Source organism: Poeciliopsis prolifica, unplaced genomic scaffold (assembly GCF_027474105.1).
Source record: "Poeciliopsis prolifica strain line A6 unplaced genomic scaffold, Auburn_PproV2 SCAFFOLD078, whole genome shotgun sequence".
Lineage (NCBI taxonomy): Eukaryota > Metazoa > Chordata > Actinopteri > Cyprinodontiformes > Poeciliidae > Poeciliopsis > Poeciliopsis prolifica.
In genome coordinates, this window is record NW_026562453.1 from 682,956 (window position 1) to 706,052 (window position 23,097).

The 23,097-nt window shown below is 38.8% G+C and overlaps 3 protein-coding genes across 3 annotated transcripts; 2 read left to right on the forward strand and 1 right to left on the reverse strand.

Moving 5' to 3' along the window:
* The first annotated feature begins 1,368 nt into the window (after positions 1-1,368).
* On the forward strand, positions 1,369-12,705 carry mocos (molybdenum cofactor sulfurase). The gene is made up of 15 exons (XM_055021651.1): positions 1,369-1,721; positions 1,799-1,888; positions 2,657-2,723; positions 2,801-3,445; positions 3,863-3,939; positions 4,018-4,217; positions 4,351-4,467; positions 5,369-5,749; positions 5,833-5,995; positions 6,108-6,195; positions 6,521-6,648; positions 10,659-10,755; positions 10,886-11,027; positions 11,106-11,210; positions 11,311-12,705. Exons 1-15 carry the CDS (start codon positions 1,610-1,612, stop codon positions 11,413-11,415), a joined length of 2,517 nt encoding a protein of 838 aa, XP_054877626.1. The 5' UTR covers positions 1,369-1,609; the 3' UTR covers positions 11,416-12,705.
* On the forward strand, positions 12,290-19,886 carry si:ch211-117n7.7 (Monoacylglycerol lipase ABHD12-like). Its single transcript, XM_055021656.1, has 13 exons — positions 12,290-12,385; positions 15,883-15,998; positions 16,076-16,181; positions 16,279-16,398; positions 16,999-17,029; positions 17,127-17,172; positions 17,456-17,585; positions 18,206-18,243; positions 18,334-18,413; positions 18,500-18,582; positions 18,658-18,736; positions 18,814-18,935; positions 19,794-19,886. The coding sequence occupies exons 1-13, from the start codon at positions 12,303-12,305 to the stop codon at positions 19,813-19,815; spliced, it is 1,056 nt and encodes a 351-aa protein (XP_054877631.1). The 5' UTR covers positions 12,290-12,302; the 3' UTR covers positions 19,816-19,886.
* On the reverse strand, positions 18,961-22,929 carry LOC129352590 (zinc finger protein 3-like). The gene is made up of 3 exons (XM_055021653.1): positions 22,836-22,929; positions 21,831-21,973; positions 18,961-21,547 (listed from the first exon to the last, which is right to left on the reverse strand). The coding sequence occupies exons 2-3, from the start codon at positions 21,919-21,921 to the stop codon at positions 20,469-20,471; spliced, it is 1,170 nt and encodes a 389-aa protein (XP_054877628.1). The 5' UTR covers positions 21,922-21,973; positions 22,836-22,929; the 3' UTR covers positions 18,961-20,468.
* Between the last annotated feature and the right edge of the window lie 168 nt (positions 22,930-23,097).

Genomic DNA, 23,097 nt, shown 5'->3' on the forward strand with positions numbered 1-23,097 from the left:
TTCAGGAACACAATCCTTTTGTGTCAGTGATAGTAAAATCTGAGGCAGCCTGGTTTTACTCGGAGACACGGCCTCGTTGTAGAACGGAGACAGAAAGGCTTCTGTGGCAAACAGCCAGGGGAAATTCATACTTGGACCCGTCAGATGATGGGAAAGATGGAGATGACTCATCTTAGTGATCTTTGCACATGCATTACAAGATGACGTGAGGAAGAGGAGGAGGATACAGACACTCTGTGAACATTTAACTCATTGTCGTAAATTCAACCCAAAATATTATCCATCAAAACTATTTGATTTTTATTTATCAAAATTATGTAATCAAAAGTATCTTATGTTTCTCCTACATATTATAATGTTTCTAAGTTATTTAAGTGCCCAAAGGTCTGTATTATCATTATTATTATTATTGTTGTTTTCATTAATAATAATGAAAACAAGTGTTTCTTTACAGTGATTAAAATAAATAATACTAACAAATTTGGTCAAATATTTCCAAAACTTTGGTTTTCAAACTATTTCCAGTAACATTTATTGTTTTCTGCATTACTGCAGCTCCATATGGCTCAGGATATAGATAGATAGATAGATAGATAGATAGATAGATAGATAGATAGATAGATAGATAGATAGATAGATAGATAGATAGATAGATAGATAGATAGATAGATAGATAGATAGATAGATAGATAGATAGATAGATAGATAGATAGATAGATAGATAGATAGATAGATAGATAGATAGATAGATAGATAGATAGATAGATATTCTCTTCATGTAGGCAGATTTTCTGCTAATTTAATTTCCTGATAAACACTGAACAGAGATTAATTCCAGTCTTTGTTTCTGTTAATGAATAATATTTTTCACTAATGAAAAAAAATTAGCTGTTAAATTAAATTAATCAATTAAGACTTGAATATTACATCAGACAAATAATAATTTAAAAAAAAATAAAAACAGAATTTTGAGCTTAAGGAAAAATCAGACCTGTACTGCTTAAAGGTTGTTATCAATCAAGTTTCATTGGACCAAATTTTCTAAACTAATTATTGGTTTCAAACATGGAAAAGTGCGATTCAGGGATTCTGCTTTAATGCTTGTCTTATTGTAAAACACTTTGGTTCTGCATCAAGAACGTTTCCTGGCTGAATCCTGAGTGAATGTATTCATTTGCAATAAGGTCAATTATTTAACATCCCTTTTTATTTGATAATATTCTTAATAATTCCCAAAACCTTTTTTTCCCTTTTGCATTTTTTTCTTACTCCAGTGTTGATGCTTTTTCTTTCTATTGGGGCAACAGTCTGTCTGCCCCCCATGGCACTGGGAGGACTCGCCCCCATTTCTTCTAGAACCGCCTCTTACCGACACAGTTACTGAACCAAGTATCTGAAGAGCGTCAGATTGGAACTTCTTCTAATCTTTCTTTTCATTTGTTTGGACTGAATGAAGTCAGAACCGGAGGGAAGTCGCTCTGATGTCCGCATGTGACCGCAGGTTCTGGTTCCGGACGGTAACAGGACACAAAGAGCGACTTTAACCCAGACAGTTTATCTCTGGACTTTGGAGCCGATAATGACAGGAGCAGCGAGCTGAAGGGCCACGATGGATTTCCACGATCTCACTTCTTTTGAGTCTTTCCAGCAAAGCTGCGGTCGGTACGGCTACGGGCGGAACTTCCGGGCCGAGGTGGAGCAGGAGTTCCGCAGGTCCAAAGGTAGAGAGACGGTTCGCGGCGCTGATCGGAGGACATCCGGGTCCAGCTATAACAGGCCTGTTTTCTCTAACAAACAGGAGTCACATATCTGGACCATGCTGCAGCCACTCTGTACCCGGAGTCTCTGCTCAGAGACTACTTCCGGGACATTTCCACCAACATGTACGGTGAGGGAAGTCAGAAAGAGACATTTTGGTGCTTTTTGTTTCATTCGGTACCAGAATTCAGGTCATGAGTTAATAGTGCCACCATCAGGATGGGGAATGACCCACTGGACCTCCAGGTCTGTCCAACTGAACGCAACCAAACTATTTGAACGGTGCAAGAATTCTAGGGAAGACAATTAGGACCAAAAAAGTCCGAATTCAGATTTTAATACCAGATTTCTGAAAAATTTGCCTTTTTCACAGTTCTGACATGAAACTTTTTTCATTTATGAAGAGCTGTTTTATTCAACAATAAACAAATATTATTTACAAATAACTAATAAACACTCCAATAAATAATCATTCTAATGAAATGAAATAAAAATATATTGAGTAAGTTTCATTGGGAACTTTTCCCATCTATCACATTTACTGTATTCATTTCAGGATTGATTTATGTCCTATCATTTATAATTTTTTTAAATATATTTGTTTATTTTAGAACATTAATTATTTATCCACTTCACAGAGAAAACTCCACCCTCTCATTTAATGCTGTAGCAATGAACATTTTTTAAAAATTGTTGAAACTGTCTCTATGTTGTGAGAGCATGGTGTGACACAGATAATCTGTGAAAACATCAAACTTTGCCGCCTTATTCCAGTGCTAAATAAAAACAACCAATCAGAGCCAGGAGGCGGGTCTTAGCGCAGTCAATCAAGCCTATGTATGCACTGCTCGCTTACCAGCATAATTCTTGAAATGTTTTTTGGTTTTTTCCCCTTCAGGAAACCCCCACAGCCACAGTCCCAGCAGCAGCTTGACACACGACACTGTGGAGCGGGTCAGAGACAGGTAGCGCCTCGCCGTGTAACGCAGGAGCTCTGACATACTCCGGTCCAAAACACTGAAAACCGACTGTCTTCTTGCAGAGTGTTGCAGCATTTCAACACCACCTCCAAAGAATACTCAGTGATCTTCACTTCTGGCTGCACAGCTGCTCTCAAGTTGGTGGCTGAGAGCTTTCCCTGGAGCTGCGATGCTAAGAGGGAAGCTGGCAGTTTCTTCTGCTTTCTCACCGACAGCCACACGTCTGTAGTTGGCATAAGAGGACAGACTGCAGCTCTGGGGGTCGTTGCCCTTCCCGTTGCCCCGCAGGAGCTGACCGCCAGGGCAAAGGACAGAGTTCAGGGAGAAGATGCTTCCTGCCAAACACCGCACCTTTTCTGCTACCCGGCGCAGAGCAACTTCTCAGGGAGGAAGTATCCTCTCAGCCATGTGAGAGGCATCCAGGCGAGACGCCTCTACCCGGCGTGCGACCTGCCAGGCCGCTGGTTCGTGCTGCTCGATGCAGCTTCGCATGTCGGCTGTTCCCCTCTAAGCCTTCAGGACTGCCCCGCTGATTTCATTCCCATTTCCTTCTACAAGATATTCGGCTTCCCAACAGGTTTGGGGGCTCTTCTTGTCCGTAACGACGCAGCAGGCATACTAAAAAAGTCTTATTTTGGAGGAGGCACAGCAGCAGCTTACCTTTCTGGAGAGGATTATTATGTGCAGGTGGAAAACATTTCTGACAGGTGAAGTGCTGCAGTAAAACCGTCTGGATCCTTGGTTTTTATTCTGAGCTGTAGTTAGGCCCATCGCCATGTACAATAAATCACTTAATCGCATAATAAATGAAAACAAGCTCAGTCATTTCTATTTGCATGATTGATTGTTTTTCTCTTTTATCTCTTTCTACTAAAACTGGATAAGAAAAGTCTTCAGTCTGGTCCTTTTTGTAGGACAACTTTGTTTTAATGTGGAACGTCTTACAGTTTGAGAGATAAATATTCTTTGTTCTTGCATTTTTATCCCTTTACTGTTAAATTACCTGAAAATGTTCTCAAAACAACAATATTATCATTTATTGCAGTAATTAATGCAATTATCATCCAGTAACATTTATTACCGAGCCGGGCCTGATGGTAATATGTTTCATTTCTCTGATACAGATTTGAAGATGGCACCGTCTCCTTCCTGGACATCATCGCTTTAAACCATGCGTTTGAGTCTCTTTACAGGATAACAGGTCAGAATCATAATGCATCCAGTTTATTCCTGATGGGAACCTGAAACTCTGATCGTCTTCATCTGTTTTCGCCTGCAGGGAGCATGCACAGCATCCAGCAGCACACGTTTGGCTTGGCACGCTACACTTACATGCTGCTCTCAAGTCTTTGCCATGGCAACGGTAGGCCGGTGGCGCAGATCTACGCCGAGAGTCAGTTTGAGAGTCCAATCACTCAGGGAGCAATCCTGAACTTTAACCTCCTGGATTCAAGTGGACAGATAATTGGGTACTCACAGGTACAAGTGATTGAAGGATTCATTTCATATTTTAATTGCTTAATTAATGCGTGTTTATGCATAGGAAGCTCTAGGAAATACTACAGCAGTCCTCTCTCTCTCTCTCTCTCTCTCTCTCTCTCTTTGCTGCTAGGTGGACAGAATGGCCAGTCTGTACAATATTCACCTGCGAACTGGCTGCTTCTGCAACACCGGGGCCTGCCAGGCTTTCCTCGGCATCTCCAACCAGCAGATGAAGAGAAACCTGCAGGTAGGAAGCGCAAACGTTTTCACGTCTCTTCAGCTCTTTTATATTTTAGCATTTTACTGAAAATGCTAAAAAAAATGATGAGACAAAGTAGCACAGAATTGTGAACTAGAAGAAAACAATACATTTCCCCCCCAATCCATATCAAATAACTCTTTGACTGGTCCACTCTAACTCCTGGAAATAGGCTTGTTTTAAGATAGAGCCATAATGTTTTTCCTCTTGGACTAATTCTGGTTATTTCCTGAGTTTGCTTCCACTCCTGGGTTCCAACACAGGGCCACCCGGAGACTTTAAATCTGCGATATTGATCGACACCTCATATAAAGTCTCTACAAAATCCATGAAAAGCTGTAAAAACAACTCAGACTTCCTATTTTTTCTCTCTTTTGAGGACAGAAAGGATGAGAAAGTGCTTTATATTCACAAGATATAACTCTTCCCAGTAGAAATAAAATCGTTTCAGTGTCACCCATAGTTTGTGACGCTTTAAGGTATTTCATAATTAAATCCTGAGAGATGTGCCCCAAGAACAGAAACTAAACTCAAAATCTGTTAACAATCCACTGAGATTAGACTTGTTTTTATTTTTGCCTCAGAAAATAATCTGGTTAAAGCCCTAAAATATCACTTTGAATAAAAAGCCAGGCTGTGAACTACTTTAACCTGATAAGAAGGTGCATTAAAGCTGAGAAATGTAACTTATTCTAAAGGTTTAGCACATTTTAACCTCAACACTCCAAAAAATAGTAACTGGAAAATAAAACATTTAAGTTTTTGGTTTCAACGTAACAAAATGTGAAAAAGTTTGAAGGATAGAAATTCTTTTGTTGCATGAAAATGACAAAAGGTGAATGTTTCCTGAAATGAAGCGTGTTTTTTTTTTTTTATTTTACTCTACAAGGCCGGTCATGTCTGCGGGGACAACATGGACTTGGTGGACGGCCAGCCGACCGGATCCGTCCGCGTGTCCTTTGGCTACATGTCCACCTTCGAAGACTGTCAAAAGTTCCTGAAGTTTGTTGCCGAGTGCTTTGTGGAGAAACCCGTCATGGTAGACCAAGTCAGGCTGCAGAAGCTGAAAACAGCTGGGCCGCCATCAGAGGAATCCAATCAACACCCTTCAGATGAAATCTCTAATGGACAAGTCCACAAAGGAGCTGAGAAGAAATCCACAGAAGTGTCTTGTAAAGGATTTGGACATGGAGACTCAAAACGCTCTGGGGAGGCTTACACTCTGACCAACGTCTATATATACCCCGTCAAATCCTGCGGCGCATACGAGGTTGGAGCGCATAACTTAGCGCATCCCTTCTCGTCTTTGTGCGGTTCTCCGAGTGTGATTGGACTCTGCGGTTCTTCGTGCAGGTGCAGGACTGGCCGCTGGGGCCGCTGGGTTTGCTGTACGACAGAGGCTGGATGGTGGTAAACCACAACGGCGTGTGTCTGAGTCAGAAGAGAGAGACGCGTTTATGCCTCATTCGCCCACAAGTCAACCTCGCTGCAAATAAATTGTTCCTGCAGGCTTCGGGTCAGAGAGTCTCTGCACGTCTCACTAAAAATAATTCACTTCCTAACAAGAAAAGTCTCAATCAGGCAAATTTTCCTGAGAGGATTTTCCCTGTTCTCCCTCTGCCCTGCAGGGATGGAGACTGTGTCAGTCCCCCTGGAAGACGACGCTCAGCGGCACGCAGACTCTCGTGTGTGTCGCAGTAAAGTTTGTGGTGACAGGTGAAAACACATCAACATTTTTCTCTTCTCTCAGTGCTGCCTTGTTTTTTGTTTTCTTTTTTCTTGTCTTGGCCTCCTTCTCTCTGCTTCTTAGAAAAGTCTTGTTGCCCACGACTTTTTATGCCCAAACAAACAATAGGAATGAGATATTAATCTCCTCTGACATATCCCCACATGACATGTCACCATAAAAGAAGAAGAAGAAGAAGAAACACCATTTGTTCACTGATTCTTGGATTAGATGTCGCAGCAAATAGCAGGAAGCATGAAGCTCTGAAGAAATGCCTCCTGGGCCTCCTGAAAATAATCCTCTTCTGTCTCCCAGGGTGGAGACGATGGACTGCGGAGACGAAGCTGCGTCATGGCTTTCAGACTTCCTGGGACAGCCGTGCCGCCTGATAAGGCAACGTCCTGATTACACGCGAGAAATGAAGAAGAAGAAGCCGGCCGACGGTAGCTACAGCAAAAATGTCCATCCAGTATCTGTTTATCCGGGCTGAGGGGGGGGGCTGGTCTCTGTCCATCACAGACCAGACAAGCTAACAGTGATGTATGAAAAGAAACCAAGCACACATGGGGACAGGGCCGGTCCAAGCCTTTTTGGGTCCCCAGGCAGATTTTCCCCCCCATTCCCCACCCTCATCACCATTTATAAGCTGCTTTATGTGTGCAACATACCTGCTATCATTAGCATCATTTTAAATTAGCTTACATCACACCAGTGTTATTAAGGCTGTTGAAAAATATATTTTGAATTTGAAAGGCAGACTGATATTTAAAAGTACCATGTTGTTTTAAAATCAGCTGATACATTTACAGTTAACAAGTTTGGTATTTTATATTTCTCCTAAAATATTTATATTTATATGTATATTTATATGTATATATATTTATATGTATATTTATATGAGGCCACTGCTGGCCTCCTGTTGCAGTGGCCAGCAACAGGAGGGTATTAACATATTATTTGTGTAACAACTACAAAAGTCATATTGAAACTCTTTTTAAGTGTCATTGCACTTAGTTTGAATTATTTAATGCTATTTTATTTATTCAAGTCAAACTAGATATACCAGCTCAGAAATTTAATAATTTGTCAGAAAAATACACAATCAACTTCATGTTTTCCTTCAGTTTTTAGGGCTGAGTTATTTTCACACTTTTGAAAGTCTGTGATTTTTTCACATTTTGTCTTGCTACAAACAAAAACTGGACCGAGATTTTCTGTGCAAAACCAGAACAAAGTTGTGCGTAACTGTAACCTGGTGGGAGCGTTTCAACCTTCATTCCAAATAATCATTAGGAGTTCATCGATTGCATTTTTCTGGCCGATTTTTATGTCTGAAAAGTTGCTAAATGTAAGAGTAACTTTGTGGTATTAGTTGAGTTTTCGATAAATTTTTCACAGATATCTGATATCAAAATAGTTAAAGTACTAAAGTCCACTTTGCATTGCTTTGGTGTGAACTGCTTTGGCATCGCTGACATTTTCTCTTAGTAAAATAAAATAAAGTCACAAATCAAGTGAAGATGAAAAAATGAAGGCGACAATAAAGCTTTTAACTTTGGCTCAAATAGAAATTTTTAAAAATTCTATGTTCAGGATACCAACTTTATAAAGAAGTTAGATTTTTATCACAAAACCGCAAACAGGATCAACGTTTAATCACATTTTAAAGTCTACTGATATTTATTTCTGCTCTTATGGAGAAAATAATAAAACTAACAATCTGTCGTCTTTGACTAGAAGTTATGCATTTATGTAAAGTTATCATTAAAATGATAACAATAAGAATATATTTTTATTTGTATTGCAATTTTGAAACAAACAAAAATTATAAAATAAAAAACCTTGTTTTTATAAAACAGGTTAAGTTGAAATATTACACACATTTAATAATAGTAATAGTAATAATAATAATGCATGCATCACCTGCCATGGTCGCTCTGCAGAACGCTGGTTTGCATTCATGTATTGTTGCAACTCTTCATAACTCAGTAAAGCTTTACTGAAATTGAAACTGCTTAAACTTTGGGATATTTAAGGGATTTATAGCGTGCATTGCTCAGAGGCTTGGAGGTGCAATCAAACAAACCTTGATGATAAAATCAATACCTCCATGTTTTCAATTACAAAAGAATCTGGTGTTTTCTCTAGATTTAAATGCTTCTTTAGAGATCAGTCGTTTTTCGCTGTTCCAGCTTTATAATTTCAGATTTTATGTTGATTGGCTGAAAAACAACACCAACCATGAATATAAAAGGTGTTTTTTTTATTGCCTCATAACTTTATCTTTGTTCCTCTGTGACTTTTAAACCCACCGCTGTTCCACAAATAAACAAGACTTCTGTTGATCCCTCGTCTTCAAACGTTCATAGATTATGCCCGTTCTATTGATTATCATCCTACTGTCTGGAAACACCACATTTTAATTTCTTTCCAGTTTCCCACTCCCTGTGGAGCGTTACGATTATCGTCAAGGATCCACTAAAGTAAAATATTTTCAAGGGCGCTCGCCTTCTCTGATTGTTACTATTAAGAGATAATAACTGAAAGAAATTTGTCAAACAGAAGGATATATACTGAGAATTAAAGAGGTCATGTTATCCGTCTGGGTTAGTAACTTTCATTTGGTGGATTAAATGCTTCTTGTTTTATGTAAAACTTCTTCAAGGTCACAAAGGAGAGACAAAAAATCAATGCTAAAAGCTGCAGTTCTCCACAGGAAGCTCCTGACCTGCGTGAACCGCCTCTCTGCAGCCGTTTCAGACTGATTGACTCTGTTATGCCTCAGACTTTGAGTCAAAACATTTTCAATTTACATGTCAACAAAATAATCACCAGGTGAAAAATTTATATTTTGGCTCCTGATAAAATTGCAGATTTTTAAGACTTTGGAAATTCACCTAAATCATTTGTAGGTTTTCAGATCGGCTTTAACATCGTCTGTATCGCTGCGACAGTTGAAACTAAACACCAATGATTATTTACATCTTGTTGCTGTTTGCTACATAATATTTGTTTAATTGCTAATGGTGATGCATCGATGATTTCAATAATCGTCGATTAATTTAGAAACAGCTTGTTTATTTTTTAGTTGAATTGTACAGAAAATTATTTATTATAGTTTGCAAAAGCTGTAGTTTGAACATTTGAGGGAAAATGGTAGAATTGTGGAAGAGTTTTATAACTTCTTACATTTTTTGCATCTGTTTTAAACTTTTCACACCCTGAGTGTGTGAAAAACCTCAAAGAAATAAATGTCAGATGGATTTTTTTTTCCCATCAAGAGCTAATGAACTAAACCCTGAGAGTTTTTCTCCTGGAGCTTATGGAGAGTAGAGAGCGTATATTCTGAAATCATTGCCTCTGCCGCAAGTCTTTTTCCAGCTTAAGCTAAAAGAAATCGAATATCTCTTCCACTCTTCATTTACCCACAATGCAATAGATACATCCTTTTCGCTGATCCTCCATTACTGGTACAGACCCGTGTCTTTCGTCATTTGTAATCCAGGCTCTCTTTTCAGTGTTTTGTCTTCAGACTCAGCGTGAGATAGTCGAGATGGCGTCATCCGGGCGATCCGCTCTGCTTTAACTCTCCAAACTTTCCTGTTTTTAAGTTCAGACGTTCATCCCCCAGCAGAAAATCCTCAACATTTATACCTGCTTTGGGCCGCTGTTAGGAATGTTATAGATGAAGAAATATGGCTGCACATTAAATAGATTGTTTTCGCCTTTATTTCACTTAATTATTCATTTGAAACACATATAAAGAACCTAAATTGTCCTTTCAAGGTTTCTTGAAAAAGTGTTTTTATCCTTGTTCACATTTACTCACCTCATATTTACAAACCTTTATGTATTTATTGTTATTTATCTCAATAGAAAGTGGAAACATGATTTCTGAAAAGTTCTACAAAATACAAAATCTGACAAGTGTGGCAGGCATTTGCAGCCAGCCTTCCTGGAGAGTCAAACCATAAATGGTTTTCCTGTCGTTTCTCTGCAACAAATTTTAACAAATACACAAAAAATATTTTGTTACATAAATCAGCCTTAAAGAACCAAGCTGTTTCTCTCCAGACTGTGAGCTTATTTTATTTTATTTTTTACATGGAGATTTTGGAAGGGGTCAAATGTAGCAAATATCTCTAAAGTACAACCACAAAATCAATCTCAAAATCCTGAAATTATGCATTATCTTTTTTGGTTGTAATGTGACAAAATGTGAAAAAATAGCTCTGCAGCTGCAAGGAAACATATTCATGACAGATGTTTCTGTCTCACTCATAATTGCCTTTCACTTCTTATTTTCCCAGTAAACATTTGATCAGCATTGATGAATTTACAGAAATCACTTTTTTATCCACTAATCAGCATCAGTTCGCAGAAACTGTAAATGAGAATGTTTTTTCTGAAATGAAACAAATCTTCAGGGTGATATAAAGTCTTTCTTCTCTAGCTGCCGACTCCCCGCTTCTCTCCCTGGTGAACGAAGCTCAGTATCTCATGATCAACCGTGCCAGCGTGGCTCTCATTCAGGATCTAATGAGCAGCAGGTTGGAACACACAACACTTTATTCATCGCTCCGGGACGCGTTGACGTCTGCACATTTACATTACAGTGGCTCTTTTGATGCGGCGCAGGGAAAAATAGCATGTAATTTCCACACGCGCTCCCTTCTGCAGGCAGGACGGCTGCGAGGCCCATCAGCTCCTCGACACGCAGAGCGTCATCAGCCGCTTCCGCGCCAATTTAGTCATCGCTGGAGCAGAACCCTTTGAGGAGGATAATTGGTCACACTTGATTATTGGCGACACACGGTTCATGGTGAGCAGAGGGGACATTTTCCACAACACCTGGTGGAAGCAGGAGTGAAATTAACTTCTCTGTGTGGTCAACCAAAAGGTCGCAGGCCGCTGTGGGAGGTGCCAGATGATTGGAGTAGACCAGGACACAGGGACCAAAAGCAAAGAGCCGCTCATCAGCCTGTCTGCCTACCGGGCTGGGAAGGTGGGTCCAAACAGTCACAGTCACCTCCGTGCTGTTTGGTGGTTTTATTGAACAAGTGCTTGAAAATGTTTTCTAATAAGTTTATTTTTGTGGATCGCAGGTGACCTTTGGTGTGTATCTGAGTCACCAGGATCCTGAAGGCTCTGCCGGCGCTCACGTCCTCTCTGTTGGGTCTCTCATCCGGGTCGAGCCGCACAATTATTGAACTGATCGTCTGTTTATTCCACACTGCAAAAACACAAAATCCTACAAAGAATTTTTTTATTGACTTTCTAGTTCAACTATCTCAGCACACATGAAAGAAGTCAAAACTCACTGGTAACGTTTTTTATTGGAGCTTGTTTTATGTATAATTTCTGAATATTGATGAAAATGTGCATCTACTAAAACAGACAAAATGTATTTTTAGTGAAATAATCTACCAGTGAAACTAACACCCTATTTTATGTTTATTCAAGAATTATTGATTTAAATCAAGCTCCTGTGTCTTACTGTAAAGTTCCTCCAAGGTATTTTTGTTTCATTTCAAGTGTACTAAAATATTTGTGAGAAACTAGACCAAAAATACTTGGATAGATTCATTTTTTGCAGTGTAGGCCTCTTATCCTGCAGATTTTCTGCTGTGATTTTCTTACTGGTTCTTGTCCAGTCAGCTCTGTCAGGTATCATGATGAAGCTCTGGTGGATTTTCTATTAAATAAATCAGTTTAGTGTCATTGATTTAGACACTGAGGCTCTCATACATAAAAAAACCCCAACAAATATATAAACTTTAAAGGAAATAAAATAGGAATAAAGGAAAATATGTCCATATATTTGCTGATATTTAAGAAATATATATTAGAAGAAAATACATGTGATTAGTTTTCCTCAAAGTAATGCTTTATTCCCTTTACCTTTTTATATAATGTCATTTGTTTAAGGTAGCCACACAAGCATTTGTAGTGCATTCTGCACATTTACCAGGGAAACAGTGGCTTCCCTGATCCCCCCTCCCTTTTCCCGGTGTTTAATCAAATCTGGAGTCAAAGTGCAATGGCCAAACCAGGCTGTTGAAAACACTCAGTGGGGAAGAATTACTGCAGTTAAACGATGAAAAGGAGAAACGTGAAACAAGACGATTCGTCCCCCGACAGGAAGGACAGGAGGGCGGCTGGAGCAAAGAGGAGCAGTCAGTGAGTAATTTTTGTTTAAACTATATTCATCCGTCTATCCATGTTGTGTATACCCTTGTCCCTAGTGGGGTCGGGATAAACTATATTAAATTTAGCAAAAAAAAAACACATTTTTCTATAAATTAAATTAGCAAGTAGCAGCAGTAATTTTTCTTAATATTCTAAGTTTCTTGTCGTTAATCCCATTGGACTCGTTCAATTCTTTTAGCAAACAGGAAGTTGTGAGCTTGTGTCAGGACAATAAAATGTTCTTAATGAGCATCAGCTAATGAAGAAACTGGAGGTTTGGCTTGTAATAATAAATATTGCTACAAAACCCATGATATTGTTTTCATTTTTGCTGGATAATGAGTATTCAGAGTCACTGAGGTCCTTCTACACACACACTCACACACACACACACACTCTCACACACACACACTCTCACACACTCACACATGCATATGTACTATGTAGTTACTCACTGACAAGATGCATTATCCTGCCCTTTGTATCCGAGTTCTTTATCTCAACTTTGAACTATTTCCTCCTCTAACCTTTAGCCACAGCTATAGTCCAGGTCAGAAGTTTACGTCTTCAAATCACTGGCGTGAATGTCGTTTTAATTTTAGTGATTTATTTTGTTTTATTTTTTTGTGGCCAGATTAAACAACCCACATCTTCAATCTTTGAGTTTATTAGGTTGGTACCAAACCAGAGGCTTAATGTTAGCTTGATTCAGCCGTTTTAGATCCAGTTTGGATGTGTTGTAGATCATCATCCTCTTCCAATCTGTTACAGTTTCACTTCATATCTAGAATTTCTGATTCTTCTTTCTTATCCACTTAAAATAAGGTTTGCTGCCATTTCTTTTTATATTGTTTTGTAGGTTTTCTTTGTTATTTATTTTCCATTGGATGTTGACTCCTAATAGCACTGACTGAATAAATTACAGATGTTATTACATATTTGACCAAGCTTATGAAGCTACTGCTGTATTAAAGTGCATAGTGTGAAGAGCACAATTCAGAGACTGAGGTCCAGACAAAAGTCAGGGAGCAAAAACAATCTTTAATACATCTGCAGACGGAGAGCAAAAATACACTGCATTAGGCGAAAATCATTCTGCTCTAACGAACTCAGAGTTTCATAGTTGCTTTATTCATCTCTCTCTGCTAACAGAGACTCGATCTACCAAGACCAAACTAAAGAAACAAAGGAAAACAGACGGAACAGTTCAACCTTGTACGCTCATTCACTATCATGTCAACGGATGCAAAAACTAAACACTCTTTCTCCATGCGGGAAAAACAGCAAGTTCCCAGACACATCTTGTTCAATTAGTTTGTACACCCTCTCTGCAGCTGCAGGAAAAAACATCTTGACTATGTTACACCGTATGATGCAAATAAAAGATTTTATCTTTTTTTAAAAATCTACTTCACAATAGTTATCAAATAAATGTATAATTTAGTACATTTATGTCTGTTTAGAAAAAGAAACATTTTAAGTCAATTCAGCATTGGGTTTTTTGTAGTGCATCGGTGGACTGATACTAAACCTCACACATCTGTATCAGTATTAGAAGTGAATAAAGTGATTTTGTCCACTTTAAATGAACCAAAACTGGAGACTGAGTATCTTTGCAGTTGGTTCATTTTCATGATCCAGCTCCATGTGATGAATTTGCCTTTAGTCAAACATCCTGACAGTGTCTTCAGAAAAACTTCAGGGATGTCAAATGAAGACTATTTTCCACCTAACCCTGTTGCACTTTTTAAAGTTTATTAAAAGTATCTGGCAAAGCTTTTGGACATACTTAACAAAGATATAGACATTAATAATGAAGCGTGGCGTTAACTCATGGCAGACTATTGGATTTTGGAATGAATGACTGCCGGTGTGTTTCCCTTGAGCTCAGTAAAGAGATCGTTCTTCAGCTAAGAGGGCTCTGCTGGCTGATTAGTGCCTTAATAGAGGGATTGAAGGGATGTATTGTCCATTAATTGGCTGTAGTCTGGAGCCTCTGGGGAGTCAGGACTCTCTTCAGTCACAGCCGCTCGTCTCTTCTGATCGCTGCAAACCGCTGGTGTGTAGCAGCTCGGAGTCTGCATCCAAAGATGCGTCAGAGTCCCTCAGTGCTCCTCAGAAAGATGCCAGAGGCGGCAGCTTGGTGGGTCAACGTCTCTGGACTATGTTTCCAGTTTTGTTTGACTATTTTTCAAGATACAACTGGCAGGGAACAACTCTCTTCAATGACTTTCTAGTCAGTAATCAATGGGTGATGATGTACTATTCTCAGGCAGCAGCAGTTTGCTGTCCTGGAGCAAACAGGTGTGTTAATATACCACAAAACCAAGTCAACCAGTTATCAGTAGTGACATTAGGTAAATAGGCAGCTCTTGCCTATTTACATTTCAAAGTCCACAAAGCTGCAGTCAAACATCGTATATAGATTTTAAAAATCAACCAGTCATTTGTAAATTAACCCGAAGACTTAAGGGACGACGTCCTCTCAGATGTTAACTTTGTGTTCTCACCTGGTCTGATCAGGCGCTCGGTCCTGTCTGTCAGTGTTTGACTCCATCTCAGTTTCACACCAGGAGTTTCTGAGGTTTGGCTGAGATCGGCCTCCTTCAAAAACCTTCTGGGTCTTTGCAAACAGCTCTGTGACACTGGAACATCTTCAGATCCAATCCATGAAAATACAAGCTTTGAATTTTCCTGGTCATAGTTTCTTCTTCTTTTGTTAGTTTTTACTTTGTTTGGCCCAGACTCTCTCTCTTTTTTCAGGAAATAAAAATCTATACATTTTGTCTTCGGCACAGTTTTGGTTAAGTTCACTAAATGTCCACAGTTACTTTTTCTGGTTCATTTCTTTTCTCATGTTGTACCCCACATGAAGACCTCTGGCGCCCCCTAATGGAGGCACCCTCCACACATTGGAAAGCAGTGGAAGGTGCAACAAAGTGGCTGGAAAGTAAAACAATTAAGGTGTTTCAATTATGCAATAAATCAAAGAATCTCAGGATAAATTAAAACGATCTTGATAATTTCCATTTACATAATTTTTTTCTTTTTTACCAAAACACTTTGTCAAAGGTTCCAGCTTGGTGTTTCTGTGTCAACCAGCTTCATTCTTTTATTCACAGAGACTTCAGTATCTATTTTATCTGCTGTTTTGTTTTTTTATATTTGGATATTTCAAATATCTTCCAGCAAAATATTTGTTGAATTATACCTTTAGGATTATCACATTTCTTTAAAATGACCTCAACACAATGTTATTGTTTATCACAATAACTTCTGGGACAATTTTTAGAAACATTTTGTCATTGTAACAGTTCTAATGGTCCAGAAAAATCCCATCCTGAAACCAGATTAAAATGCTATAAATTCCAGGAGAGTTGTGTTAAAATAGATTTTTGTTAATTGATCAGCTGAAGAAGCAGATAAATATGAGATTAATAAAGTTTTCCAATGACTGCGTGAGTAAAATAAGTGTCTTCTGATTACAGCTCCCCCTGGTGGTTAAAACGGGGATTCCTGGCTGCTGTTGCTGTCTGCATCCTGGTGCCTGTCACATATAAAATAATCCCTACATTGATTCAGGACATTATTCACACCTACAGACGTGAGTAAGGATCCTGTTATCGAGTGTTTTCCATCTTGCAGCGCTAGAACAACGGGTCTCCTCCTCTCTGTGTGCAGTCAGCGTACCGTTCTTTGAGGATCTGAGCCGGCCTGCCGATTTCTCCCTCAATCACACCATCAACATGTATTTAACGTCAGAGGAGGGCATTTCCCTGGGCGTATGGTGAGCAGATGCTGGGTTGTTGCTTTTCCTTTCAGATTAAAAACTTGTAGCTCTGGGGAAAAATGAGTGTTTGCTGATGAAGATGTGTTTTTTCCAGGCATACAGTTCCTGAAAGTCGGTGGAAAGAAGCTCAGGGGAAAGACCTGCTGTGGTACCAGAACACATTAAATGATGGAAATCCGGTTTTTATATATCTGCACGGAAACACAGGATCAAGGTAGGATACTTTACACATTTACATGTGATTCATAATGTTTTATCATAATAATGTATATTGATAATTCAAGCTAAAATGTGAAACTCATATAATTCAGAGTAGGGATACATGATATATCGGTATTTGCAATGTTTGTCTAAGTTTCAAAAGTTTTTTATTTAAGAAATTGATTTTGAACTTTTGTAAATATTACATGATTAATAGTTTGATCAGTTACTCAGTGACTTTTTACTAAATACTTTTTTATTCTAAACAAAAGCAAATACTAGATTTTAACACATTTAACTCAGATCTTCCACCTCCAACCCAAAGAGGAAAAAATAAAGTCAATAATCCCACATAACAGATTTAAACACTTTAGTGTCTCATACATAATAATCAACACAGAAATATACAAGATACAGAAGTTTCTTTAATTTTTCAGTTATTTAAAAATGCAAGAAAAGGGGCTACAAACCTCTTTAAATTTAGATGATTTTTTATTTTCTATGTCCTATTGATGCACCTCTTCATAATATTTAGCACATGAAGAGAGAAAATACACACGTATTGCTATTGTTTTTATTTTTTATTAATTTTTTTGCTAATTACTTTCCACAGGGCAGCTCCACACCGAGTTGGAGTGGCAAAAGTGAGTAATCACCAACACTAATGAATTGATATTTTGCTGAAGAGATGACTGTGTGGTTTATGATTCTAGATAATAATAATTTATAGTGTGTCAACAGTTACTGAGTGCGCTGGGTTACCATGTGGTGGTGCCTGACTACAGAGGTAGGAGCTTTTTACGGATTCATGTCTCTGTTTCCTTCTCTACACCCAGATCCACAGCATTTTGCTTTAATTGTTCCCTCTCTGAAGCCATATGATCCCTGTAGACCAGTGCAGTTGTTCTTAATGAGTTGTTTGCTGTGAAGAAGTCAAAAAGACAGCAGTTCAACCTCAGGTCAGGTCTCTGTCTGAATGACAGTACTGCCCTCTAGTGGCAGGGAAACGCAGCGTCTCTGGTTGTGTGGTTGTGTGAGTGAACAGGTGCTGATGTGAAAACCTTTGGCAGGTTTTGGAGATTCCACCGGTGAGCCGACTGAATCCGGCCTGACTACAGATGCTGTGCATGTGTACAACTGGGTCAAAGCACGCAGCGGGGACAGCCTGGTGGTCATCTGGGGTCACTCTCTTGGCAGTGGGTCAGCTAAAAAAACACACTGGCACTTAGACAAACTATTGGCATTTTTATATCCACCATTCTGAACAGTCAGGATTACCTAAATTATTTGCAACAACTAACTTACATGATATACTAGCAGTTTAAATTTCCCAGTTTTGGCCCCTAGGCAAAAAGTTTGAACACCATCGCCTTAAGGAATTTTCTTTCCATTTCAAAACTTTTCACACATTTTGTATTTGGTAGATTTTCTGTTTAAACTTTTAGCTTCTAATCTCAGTTTCCTGGGATTTCAGCCCATTCCTCAGAAACTGAGAAACAGAGTCAGACTTGTTGTTTGTAGGCTGCCTTGGTTTGTGATGGTATTTGTCATGGTCACTCCTAAACCTTTTAGTTTTTTGTCCCGGACCTACTTTGTAACTAATTTAATAATGTTAAATCACAAAACCCAATCGATAAATCAGAACATTATTATTATACTGATTTAAGGCCAGACATTGAGAGATATGTGTTGTATTTCAAACTGTGTGGCAATATATGATTTCAGTTGTATCACATACCAGATAAAGGTTTAAGCTTAACTAAAATTTGCTTGGTAAGGAGGTGAAAACTCGACAAACTGAAGCCTGTGTTTCTGTGTAGGGTGTCCTCTAACACTGCAGTCAAACTGCTTGAGGAAGGTACGTTTAATGACCTCTGAACTTCAGCAAACGCAGAATCTGAGGGCATGATGCCACAGTCTGAATGCTAATTTCTTCTTTCCTGTTTAGGTATTGTTTGTGATGGTGTGATCCTGGAGGGGGCATTCAATACTGATCAGCAGCAAATCCCATATAACATTTTCACCTGGGTACGCTACACTAACCAAGCATTTTTTCACATTTGATGCATGTGCTGTTGCTAACAACTTTGCAATATTTATTTCTGTGTTTAAAGTATTACTGGAGAATTCCAGGCATTAAGCGCTTGTTCAGTTTCCTGTGGGAAGGAAAAATGCCTGTCTTTCCCACAGAACATAAGTGAGTTAGTTAATATTGGCAAATATCACAAGAAGAGGATTTTCTGTCAATACTGTTCTTAATCATATTCCACAGTTTGAAGAAAATGAAAAGTCCGATATTGTTCCTTCATTCAGAGGACGATCACTTAGTTCCCATTCAGATTGCTCGTCAGGTACTGCTTTTTATTACTCTAGCATGAAGCAATATTTTCAGTAATGACTATAATGGAGTTGTTTTTGTTGTTTTTAGAGCTATGAGGTTGCTGCAAAGGCCCAAAGTAAAGACAGAGTCAAGCTTGTGACATTTGACGGTTCTCTGGGGTATCTACACAACGGCTTATATCGGGATCCAAAGCTGCCTGGCATCTTAAAGTAAGAAAACATTTGTCAGACACTGTTTAGTGTCAATACTTTATTTTAAACAGAAAGTACTCTTTAAGTTCCTGTTTTCATAACAAGACAAAATAAAAGCCTAGTCAGATTTTACCAGGTTCTGATTCCAAGTGTGCTAAGCTTCCAGGAGTCCCACAACATCACTGAAAGCCAGATTTATAGAATATCCAACAAATAGCTGTTGTGTCATCAGCTACTTTAGAGTTACAATTATCTCTTGACTGCTTTTCTGATCAATGTTCCCCGACAAGCCCCCAATTGTTACCATACTACAAAAGCAAAGAGCAGCCAATTGTTCTAAAATCCCGGACGAGCCCCCACTTTGTATGACCAGGCCATATAATCAGTGTAGCAAAGGGAACATAAATGCCAAACCTAGCCACCAGGATCATAATAGCTCTTCTTTTCCAGTTTCAGTTTTGGAAAACCTCCACACCTTGATAGGCCTGGAGTTCAACAGCCTCTCTTCATGTTCAGATAATGGATTGAACAGAGCTCTGAGACATGTTCAAACCTTGAGATATTGTTTTAGAACCTAACCCTGTTTTAAAAGTTTCTACAACTTCCTCCCTGACCTTCCTGCTGAATTTATTGATCTTCAGGATGATGTTCTGTAATTTTTTTCTGAGCTCTACTGTTTTCACACAGAGTGAATTGCACACATTTGTCTTTTTAAATGCTTGTGGTTCTATGCAATTTTAGAACCACAAGCATATAACCAGAAGAGCTATATGCTTTTATTATAAACCTAGAAAGAAAATGTACTGCATTTTAAAATTGATCTGATGTTTTATTTCCATAATATGAACAATGTTTTCTTTCATGTCCACTCTACAGGGAGTTTGTGAAGTCGTTGTAGCATTGGAAACAGCACTGGGAACTTGGACAAAGAGTAACCTGAATGCAACATGAACCTAAAGTATCTTTTAGGGTGTCTTCCTAAAAATGATGACTGTAACAACTTCTGAGATCAATTAAATACAAGCCAGAACATCAAGGAGCCCTGGAAATTACATCAGAACAAATAAAGTGATTTCGTTATCAATTGCTTGCGTTTTCGATCCATGTTTTAGCTACTTTGCTGATCTTTTTAGACATAAATAGGAGTGTATTTACATTCATACTGAACAAATTTAAGTATTTTTTCCTATTCAAGGATAGACATGTATTGTCTATCAGCCCATTTTCATCTTCATGATTTATTTAAAACCAGTTGGTCACCAGTCCTCAAACTGGATGGGTTACTCAATTGTGATGTTAGCAATGGTCGCATTGACATCTGGGGGCACCACACAAAGTTTGATTTTTGTACCGTGGACACACACATGAACTCAGAACGCACCTGTGCTACCGTTCAATCTACGCAACAGATTCATTTGCTAATAAACTACCAATCACACAACTAAACAAATGTTACTTATAAAATGTTTTAAGATTAAAAGTGAAGACTGCTGAACTGAATGCCAACAAATAAATATTTCACAACCAACTGGAGCTATGCAGTTTGAGTCATCAAACCGCAGTTATTTTCTGTCCAGTGTGGATTCTGATGTGTCTACTTAAATGTGACTTGCAGCTAAAACTGTGTCCACAGAGATCACAACAGAAAGGCTTCTGGCCTGTGTGGATTCTCATGTGTTTGTTTAAGGTAGTTTTACGGCTAAATCTATTTCCACAGAGATCACAACAGAACGGCTTTTGGCCTGTGTGGATTCTCATGTGTGTGATTAAACTAGATTTATGGCTAAATCTGTGTCCACAGAAATCACAACAGAACGGTTTCTGTCCTGTGTGGATTCTCATGTGCGTGGTTAAAAGTGATTTTTGTCTAAATCTGTGTCCACAAACATCACAACAGAATGGTTTTTCTCCTGTATGGATTCTCATGTGTGTGTTTAAATGTGAACTATGGCTAAATCTGTCTCCACAAACATCGCAACAGAAAGGTTTTTCTCCTGTGTGAATTCTCATGTGTGCATTTAAATTCCATTTTCCAAAAAAGGTTTTGCCACAGTCTTCACAGTTAAACTCCCCTCCTGTCGTTACCTTCCTTCGTGGGTTAACATTTTTGTTCTTTGTAAAACATTTAATATCCAGTGAGCTTGGAGAGACTATTTCTGAATCTTTGTTAACTAGGTTTCCGTCTGACTCAGGAGTTCTCCTCTCCTTCCAGTCATTGTCCATGTCCTTAGTTTCCAGTCTGGAGTCTGACAAGTCTTTCATTTCAGAGACAGGGTGCTTTACATCATCATCCTCTTCATCGCTTTCGGTGTCTTCAGACTCTAAGGAGTTGGAACAATCTCCGTGATCTTCTATCCTGATGGATTCTCCTCTGTTTTTGTCTGCAAGCTCTTCGTCTTTAATTTGGTCTTGATAAAGCTGTGAGGGCAGAGGGGACTGTTTATCATCCTCACTCTTCATGCCAAACTCCTCTTTCACTTTGTGCAGCTCTCCCCCCAGACTGATGCAGACATCCTCATCTTCTTTCTTTATGTGGTAGAGTTTTGGGTCATGGAGATCAGAGCTGTGATTTTCATCTTCTGAGTCTTCTTCTTTAACTACCAGGATCGACTTAACATTTGCAGGAAACACTGAAACAAGTAGTCAAAAAGGATTTCAAAAGTTATTTTTGGATCACAGTGGAAATTTCAGTCACAGCTCTGACTACTTGGATTTGTTATTCCAAATCAAGGATTTATTTGGGGACATTTATGCTTGTACATAAGGAGCTATCATAACAGTGTAAGTGATGGTAGTGTCTAGTGTTGCAAGGAATGGAGAACAAATAGCCACACATAATATTGACTTTAATCAACAAATTCAAATACTTGAATTTGCTTTAATCGGTACTTTACCACATGTGGTGAGACTTACCCATGATGGTGGGCTCCAGCTTCATACTGACGGCCTGAGGGATGAGATTTCCAGAACCGGTCTCAATGGAGGAATTTCCTCTTCCAGACATTTTGTCTCTAGGAATCCATCCATCTGGTTGCCTCCCTATAGCCAGCGTCAGTCTGAGCACCAAGAAAACATTTTAGCATCAAAGAGGGAAACTACCAAATGGATACAGAAAAATCAACGTATCACATAATTACTATAGAGACATTGTAATCAATCCTTAGCCAATAAATTGAAGAAGCAAGAAATTTGATATTGCGAATGAGAAGATGCAGCGTGAAGTGGAAATGTTACAGGTTGACACAGACCTGTAATTTGTTTTTCTCTGACTTAATTGTCATTTTAGCTGCTCTGTCTCCCTGCTTGGTTTTGAATATATTCAGTAAGAAATGGACAACGTGTAATATTAACTGTAGATATTGTCCTTTAGCTGAAGACATTCATTACTGCTGCTGTTATTATTATTATTGCTGCCGTTTATGCATCTTTGCCGTTTTAGTTATGCTCTTCTTGTATCCTCATGTGTGAACTGGAAATAGCCTGTAGCAACTTTAACTGCGTTCTTGCAGGGAAATGCTTGGCACTGAATGCTGCTCTGTAAACATCAGAGATGTTAAACTTAATTGTCATTTGTGGCTACAAAAATATATTCTTGGAACTGAAAATATGAGGGAATTCAGAAAACTGATTTGTTACGTTCGCAATATTTTTATTCAGGCATCGACGTAGCCACCTATCCTTTGTAAACATTGCTTTGCGCATCGAGCTGCTACTTTCCATCACCTTATTACACATCTTACATGGTTTATTAAGTATTAATCAAGAACATCACTTTATTATTAAAGTAATTATCGAGTAGGAAATATAGCTACCCGTTTGCCGAAAATGGCTTTATGTTCAAAATGAACGAAAACATTTGGAGTTAAAATATTAGCTTTGCTTCCGATTCGCATTTTGAAAAAACATAAATGTTCTTACCATTTTCTTTATTTCGTGGTCCTGCAAAAAGGACGCAAAAATTAGTAAATGCGTAGATTTATAAGACCTCCACCTCCGTCCTCGGGTGTTTTATTGGTTGTTGGCAAGTGACGGTAAATTTGCGTTACTGCCACCTACTGGTATGGAGTAGTGATGGGTCTGGCGACACTGAAACCTCGGCGCATGCGCTAAGCAACCAAGGCGAAGCCCCTCTTTAAGAAAAACCACGTGACCGATACAGTTCCTGTGTCGTTTGGTTGTG